Source organism: Calliphora vicina, chromosome 2, assembly GCF_958450345.1.
Source record: "Calliphora vicina chromosome 2, idCalVici1.1, whole genome shotgun sequence".
In the NCBI taxonomy this organism is placed as follows: Eukaryota; Metazoa; Arthropoda; class Insecta; order Diptera; family Calliphoridae; genus Calliphora; species Calliphora vicina.
This window is the reverse complement of record NC_088781.1, coordinates 138,424,722-138,433,375: the sequence shown is the minus strand read 5'-3', so window position 1 is coordinate 138,433,375 and position 8,654 is coordinate 138,424,722. Positions and strand designations below refer to the sequence as shown.

The following is an 8,654-nucleotide window of genomic DNA, read 5'->3' as shown; positions in this document are numbered from 1 at the left end:
AAAATAGGCCAAAAATCAAGGTTGTCCTAGTTTTTTCTTTATATCGCAGTTATTTGTTTTCTCGATTTTAAATAGCAACCGAACCGGGTCTGATATATTGATGTATGAATCATGTATGTATGTTATTTTGGGGCTACGGAATGTTGATGTCAACATACAGACGGACAAGGATATATCGACTCCGCTATGTATAACGATCCACAATATACATATATACTTTGTGGGGTCGCACTTTAACTTCAGTGTCTCACTCACAGTAGGGTTTTCCTGTAGGGATGAATGGGTTGGATCCAATATGGACTCTAGTACAGGGGTCGGGTTTTATATGGTCGACAACGATATTAAACAGTCATATAGACTCTCTGACAAGTGCAGCGTGTTCCAAGCAGTGATCCTCGCGATCAGGAACGCCACAGAGTTGATAAAAGTACAGGTCACAGAGGAGTCTGTAGTGACTATTTATGTGGACGGTCAGGCGGTAAAGGCTTTGAAATGTCATTTAACACATGCTAGCTTAGTGGAAGACTGCAGAAGAGCTCTTGAAGAGTTATTGGTGCACTACTCAATCAGATTGTGTTGGATACCAGGGCACTGTAACATACAGGGAAATGAGGTAGAAGATGAAATGGTCAAACATGGCTCAGATTTAGACCATGGTACTAGTGAACTGGGAGTAAGACCTCCGATTTGTCGCTATTACAGGCTAATATTTAAATGATTCCGTGGCTCTACCAACCAATCCTGGAATATTGGAACGGATTATCAAGTGTCCAACACCTTTTGGCCAAAACTGGATGTAAAGGCAACCAAAACACTAATTGGCTTGGATAGGTGTAGTCTTAGAATTCTAGTTGATCACAGCTCAATTGGGCCCTTCTTAGGTAAATGGGATAATAGCACACAGGATTTTTGTAGGGTGTAGTAGGATGTAGAAGAGTTGGAGATAGTAGAGCACATTATGTGCAACTGCCCAGAGTCTTAGATTTAAATGGCTAGATAAAAGATTTCTAGATAAACTTGGGAGTGTTGCTGGCTATGAATTGAGTAACATCCTAGGTTTTATCAGGGGAATGGGTTGGCTATTTAAAGGATATTCTAGAGTGAACCACTTTTTCCTCTTTATGCAGATTTGAATTTTTCTTTTTGTTTCTCCTTTTGTTATCTCTAAGACACTAACTTTCTTCTTCTTTCTTTTCTTCATGTCCCCCTCTGTCAGTAAGGGAATACGTTCGATAGGAATCTTGAAGGGAATTACAATGAACCTTATGGTCTCCGTTTGGAATTACACGCCCCTTCCAAACTAAACTTTTTTAAAAAATATTGAAATTGAGTTTTGAAACTGCCGTTAAGAAATCAATAGGTTGAATAGGTTATAGTTATACTACAGGGAAAATTGTCAACTCATTGACAGCTTTTTCATCCGGAAGTGTTTGGCAGGGAAAGACTTTCGACGACTGCAGGTCAAAAATAACGACAAAGGCTTCGGATCTTCGCTCTGAAACCACCCGAGTCTCACTCGTTCAAACATTGTCAACTCATTGACAGCTGTTTCAACCGAAATTTTTTGGCAGGGAAAGCCTTTTGACTACTGGAGACCAAAAATAACGACAAAGGCTTCGGATCTTCTCTCTGAAATGACCTGTCTCACGCGTCCAAACATTGTCAACACATTGACAGCTATTTCAACTGGAGGTTTTTGCCAGGGAAAGACTTTGGATTGGATACCCATTACAACAACCACAAAGTCATAATAAATATAGAATTGGGAATAACAACTGCCATTATCACATACCGTAAAAATGAAGTCCTGTTTCACCATGTCGAAAGAAAAATGATTTGAACAAATTTGTATGAAAACTATTCGAAAGAATTTTAAAAACTGAGTGTTTTTCGACACATTTTTCTTTCGAAAACTTGGAACAGGCAGTAATCTACATGTTTAAGATGTTTTTTTTTTTAAATTTGAAATCAAATAACGTACAAGATGAAAGTACAAACAATCAACTTGTTTCTAACCACTAAAAGCATAGAGAACATAGAGCGGAAACTCGAAAAAAACTTAAACAAATAAATTACTCAAAAAGTTACACATACGAGTGTTGTTTTTGTTTTCACATAGTTTTTTTTACTAATACATTGTCACCACTTAGGTTTTTGACAACTGAGTTAGGTCTTTGACAGGTGAGTTTCCGCTCTATGTGTTTTCTCTATGACTAAAAGTACCATAACTTATGGTTGCTATAGCAGTTTTTTTTCAAATAATAATTTGTTGAGTCAATAATCAAAGTTGTCAGTAAAGAAAAAATAAAAACTGTTTCAATCTAACAACTTATTAAAACAATAACTAAACAAAATGCCACACAATAAAGAAGCCAAAGAAATCTTGGGTCTCAATCGCATAACCAAAAAACGTATAATGGAATTATGCAAAAAAGATAAATTATATCAAACGCCAGAATTAAATGATGTTTTGTATTTGCATTATCAGGGTAAGTAGAAAAGATGAAAGAATTAGCCAATATTTAAATTTAAAAATGCTTTCAGGCTTTGAATTTATCGAGTGTTTGGATGAATATACCGAACTTAAGTGTCTTTGGTTGGAGTGTAATGCCATTTCGGAAATCCAGGGACTCGATAAACTAAGCAAACTGAAATGTTTATTTTTGCAAAGTAATTTGATAAGGAAAATTGAGAATCTGGAATATTGCAAAGAATTGGATACCTTAAATTTATCACAAAATCACATAAGAAAAATTGAGAATTGTGGTTTTGAAGTGTTGCCGGTTTTGAATACTTTGAATCTTACCTCGAATTATCTAAAGGACTACGAGGGTTTAAAGGAATTGCAGTATTGTACTAATTTATCGGTATTGGATTTATCCAATAATCGTATTGATGATATATTGGTTGTAAAGGTACTGGAATTTGAAGAAAATTTAATTTTTTTCAAAATTTCTAATTACAATAAGATATTTACAGATTTTTGCTAAAATGCCGGCTTTAAAAGTTTTGGTATTGCAAGGAAATCCAGTAGTTTCAAAAATACCACAATATCGGAAAACTTTGATATTGGAATGTGTAAGTATTTGAATTTTTCCTATAGTATTGAATGTTTTTACTAACTTGGATAATTTGTATGGGCAGAAACACTTAACTTATTTGGATTCTCGTCCAGTATTTCCTAAAGATCGGGCCTGTGCTGAAGCTTGGTATGTTTGAGGATAAGATAATTTAAAACATAAAGCTTTGGATAATATTTAAATGTCTTATAGGAAACGTGGTGGCTATGAAGAAGAGCGTAAAGAAAATGAACGTTGGAATCGTAAAGAGCGCAAGAAGATGAGAGATGGCGTAAATGGTAAGTAAAATAATGCTACAATTTTTCATATTATTTTCTTAACTAACTTACGTTTCTGTTATTTCGGCAGCGACCATTCAGTTGCGCAATAAAAATCGTAAACCTGAAGACCAAATATCTCTAATACCATCATCCGATTCTGAAGATGAATCAAATACTCGAAAGAAGAAGCTACAAATTCGTCAGGGATCTGAAGATAGTAGAGATTGTATTTGGAATGAAGTGGCAGAGGACAAACATAATCTACCAATTCAACAGGAATCAAGAGAGGAGGCAGAGGACAAAAAGTCGGAGAGATCTTCTAGCTTAGATATTAGTAGTGATGGTAAATCTTCTGAATCCTTTCAAAGTCCTGAAAGTGATAGCAATGGAGAGATAGTTGAATCCATGATAGAGGATAGAGATAATGTTGAGAGCATAAAAGAGCAACAAATGCCAGAAAAGGAGATAAAACTAGATTCAGAAAGAATTTTGGAAACAGGAAAGCCAGAATTAAGTAGTACAATTCTCACAAAACTCGATGAAGATATAGATTTCCAAGAGATTATAGAAAATACAACAAAATCTGAAAATTGCCTTAAATCTTCAGGCAAAAAAGTACAATTGCATATCGAAAACATTAAAAGTTTAGATGAGATAGCCGATTCAGATCCGTCAGAGAAATATCAACCCATTATTGAAGCTATAAAAAATATAACAAAATCAGAAGAAGATACTGGATCTATATTGAATAAAAATATCGAAAATCTAAATAAAAATGAGACAAATGATGATGATAATTACGAACCATTACAAGAATTGGAAGAAACTATGAATATTTTATTAAAACCAGAAACTGACAAACAGTTATCTAGTCATCCAGCAACTAAAAACGAACAACTTGAATTGGAAAATGAACAAGAACGTTTAAAAGTTAATCTTCAGTTAAAAACAGATTTTGAAGAATTGACCACAAATTTAAATGCTTTTGTCAAGCAATTGGACAAAGACCAGGAAAAACGTCAAGAAGTTATTAAGGCCTTGTTTAATAAGAATACGGCGGCCAAAGAAAGTAGCAGTGAAAGTAGTAGTGACAGCGAGGAGAAAGTCAGTTTGGAGAGACAGAAATTTGAAAATATGATTGATCAATGGGATAGAGATTCTAGATTGAAGACAGGCAATAAGGAATACAAAGATGAAGAGCTAATTAAGGAAACAGAAACAACAGATATTAATAAAGATTTGAGAGGTTCATCTGATGGCAAGCAAATATGCGAACCAAATCAAGATGAAGAAAAATCAGAAATTACTATCAATAAGAAAATGTTTGGTTCCATGGATATTTCATTATTAACACAGAAATCTAATGAAGCTTTGAATTCGCTGGAAAAAGAATCCAAAGAATTAAAAAGATTGCTACAGCAATTAGAAAATAAAAATGAAGATCTCTTTAAAGATATCAATAAAGAGGTCAACTGCCAAAGCGAGACAGAAAGTCAGGAGAACAGGGTAAAAGAAATTGCAGAAGTTCCAAATAAAAATGTCGAAAATCAAGCTTTAGATGAAGACAAATCTATGAAAGCACAGCATAATGAGACAAAAGCAGATCTAGTTAAACAAAAAACTGTTAAAGAAGGAGAAAATATCAAAGAGGGATTAGAGCAGCAAGATCAACAAGAAATTGTTTATATTATAATAGAAGAACTTCTAAAGTCTTTGGAACTAAAAGAAAAATCTTATGAATTTCCAGATCCATTAGAATATCAGGAAGACAAGGACATATTGCCACCACAACACCCAACAATTTTTGAAAATATTCCTGAATTTGTTGAATCATTTAATCAGTTTTACAAAACTATTGAAACGAAAAATTTATCTCTCGAAAACCACAAGTCATTAGCTTTAAAAGCATTGTGTAAACAACCAAATTTAAAACAATTCAATAATGATACTCTCCAAACATTGGATGATCAATTGGAACAAATTAAAAGAGAACAACATAAAAAAGTTCGCCGCATGGTTGATAGAGTTTATGCGCAAAAAGAACGTTATAATGATACTTTGGAATTATTTGATGGAAAACTAATGGTGCGTAACAAAGATACTCAAGAACTAAGGGAACTTCCACAACCTGGTCGACAGGATTCCACAGATAGTGAGACTGATTATGATACAGCTCAGTCTGAGGAAGAGAATGAGGATTGCAGCAAAATAAAGAAGAATTTAAAGGGAGATCAAAAGCTTTGTAGACCTTATAAGCCAACAGCACGTAAATCCAGTGAGGATCTTATAGTCCAAGCTTTAATTGCTAACAAAACAAATAGAGCTGCTGATGACAGTGAGGAGGAGAGCACTGAGGAGTACTATTCCTTAGATACCCAAAATTCTTCAAATCTTTACAATATCGATAGAGAATTTTTCAATAAATTAACTCTTGAAAATTTAAATCTCTCACAAACTGATGAAAATCATATTGTACAGTGTGCCCGAAGCTATGAGGAGTTGAAACATTGTTTGACTCTAAGTAAAGAAGAGAGAAGCCTAACTGAGGAGGAAAATGAGTTATTGGAGAATATGATAGAGAGCAAATGTGTAAAACTCCAGGAAAATCCTGAAAATTTATTAGAAATTGAGCAAATTAATAAACAACTAAGCAAAGAAGAACTTAAAATAACTCTCAAATCGCAAGAACCAATAAGCCTACCAAGTGTTAAGGAGGACTTTAAAAAAGTAAAATTGAAATCCAGTAATGAGGCCATTCAGTTATTTGAATATAAATATGATAGCAATGAGAAAAGTTTGGAAAATACTGGACAAAGAACACCAACAACTGAAGATGAACTAGTAAAGAATTCCGATAAACTAATGAAAACAATATTGCTAAACACCCTTGCTGAGAAGAAAGAGAAGTTTCAAAAAGAAAATTTAAACATTGAACGTCAGAGTGAAGAAGAAAAAAATAAAATCGAAAGTAATATTGATGTTGAAAGTGCAGCTTCTAATATAAAAGCTACAGGAGAAGGGCATACAAACTCTCAACCAGAACAGTTTACTGTTGCAGGGGATATTTTAGGCGATCCACTACGGGAGGGTACTGCGGAGACAATTAATGATTTTTCATCTAATGATGTTATTGACATTAGTGATTCTGGAGATATAGAGGTCTTGGAATGTAATTTGGAAATTATTGGTTGCAATGATGAGTTAGTGGATACCATCACCGTTAATGCTGAGATTCATTTTTAAAATATTTCAATATTTCTTTAATATTTAATGCATTTTCCATTTTCGGGATTTCAATAAAATACATTTACTTTAATCATTAGTTTAAAAAGTTGTTTTTATATAGTTTTAAAGTTTGTTGGGTCCAACTACATCATTACCATAGCTGTAACTTGTGATTAAAATACAAAATATAAATATTTTTTAAATTATTTTAGTTTTTGTTTCCAATTATAAATATTTATTTTCCAAATTATTTATTAGTTAAATAAAGTATTTGTCTAATTTATTAATAATATTTACAGTTAAATTTATCCATATTTATATCTTTTAAAACCAAATAAATTATAAATATAATCATTTTATATTAGTTTAATTAAATTATATTGATATTTTTTTAGAAAATAGTAAAATTTTATATATTCAAATAAAACAAAGTTGAATAAAATTTAAATTTATTTCATTTAGATACAAAAAAATCAACTAATTTCTTTGGAATATTTATTCAAACAAAACACAAAAAACTAAAATTATTCAAACAAAAAATTATTGAATAGAAATAATTCTAATAAAACTTTAGAAATATTTTTATTTCTCACAAATTTGAAACAAATAAATTTATTTTTCCAAAAATTACTGAATAGAAATAATTCTAATAAATGTTAAAGAATATTTTTATTTCACAATAATACTGATGTAAAATGTCTTCTGATTGCATTCTGAGTTGAAAAAGTTATTTTCAAAACGAATTACAAATTTTTTTCAGACCCTAATTCTCTGATATCTAATATTCTATTTTTAAAAACTACTACTTAATCATTGATTATCACTAGAATATGAACACAGATTTATGGTTTCAATTGGAAGTTTATTATTAATTTAAATTGTGAAGAACAAAATTCATGAATTATTTTTGAAAACAGTTTTTAAAGTAACTAGTTGTTCAAAATGATCGTCTGACATGGCATTCCTCCTAGGGCTATTTATCGTTGAATTATTTTTGAGCATTGTTTTTGTTTTTTCATAGAAAACGAAGGATCTTTTTCATAATCATCGGATGAAACATCTTCATCGTCCGAGCTCATTTTCACACAAAAATTTTTTTTTTATAAAACTTCAAAAATTTGTTGTTAAAATATTTGACTTTATTTTCACAAATAAAATTATTCAAAGAAAATTTCTATGAATAAAAGTATTCTAAATTTTTTTGTTGAATATTTAAATATTTTTCTTTTTTTTGGAGAAATAAAATTATTCAAAGAAAATTGCTTTGAATAAAATCTATCAACAAATTTTCGAATAAATAAAATAATATTTCATTTATAACTAGTTGAATAAACTAAATTAATATTTAATTTTTACTATAAGAATATAATTTGAAAATAATTACATGTTTTCCTATTGATTAAAATATTTTAAAATCTATTCATTATATATTGAATAAAATACAACTTATTGTTACTAAAATACAAATAATATTAGTATAATTTTATCAATGTTTATTCAAAACTTTTAAGTATAATATATTTAATATCGTATTCTATTTAAATCAAATAATATTTATTGCTTTATATTCTAAATAGATATATATTAATTAGTATCCTATTTTGAATAATATAGAATGATTTCAATATAAATTTATTTTTTCAAATATAACTAAAATTCAAAAATAATTAAGTTTTTGGAAATATTTTGAATAAAAATATTCACAATTTACAGCTATGATCATTACCAATTGTTTTTCAGAAGATTATAATTGTATAAGGTTACAATTTGACAAATTTGAGCCGACTTTTTTTTTTGCGGGATTTTTTAAAATTTTTATATTTTATTTTGAAACATTTGTACAATATAAATCTTTCCAAAGTATTGGCCATTGCTAGCTATGTCCTTTTCCCTTCTTTCTGACAAAATATGAATTCCGAGCCAAAAGAACTGCTGATCTTTTGAGGCCAAGACTGAATCAAGCCAGTATCGGATACTCTGTTCTGAAGTGAATTCATCTATCGAAACAAATAGTGATCGCACGGGTCAAGGTCAGCACTATAAAGCGGGTGAGGCAAAACTTGCCACCCACTTCATTCCAAATACAAGG

At 30.7% G+C, this 8,654-nt stretch overlaps 1 protein-coding gene across 1 annotated transcript; it reads left to right on the top strand.

The window, feature by feature from the left end:
- Positions 1–2,319: 2,319 nt before the first annotated feature.
- Positions 2,320–6,583, top strand: dtr (defective transmitter release). Its single transcript, XM_065500427.1, has 6 exons — positions 2,320–2,489; positions 2,545–2,915; positions 2,980–3,078; positions 3,145–3,209; positions 3,273–3,358; positions 3,429–6,583. Exons 1-6 carry the CDS (start codon positions 2,354–2,356, stop codon positions 6,581–6,583), a joined length of 3,912 nt encoding a protein of 1,303 aa, XP_065356499.1. The 5' UTR covers positions 2,320–2,353.
- Positions 6,584–8,654: the final 2,071 nt, after the last annotated feature.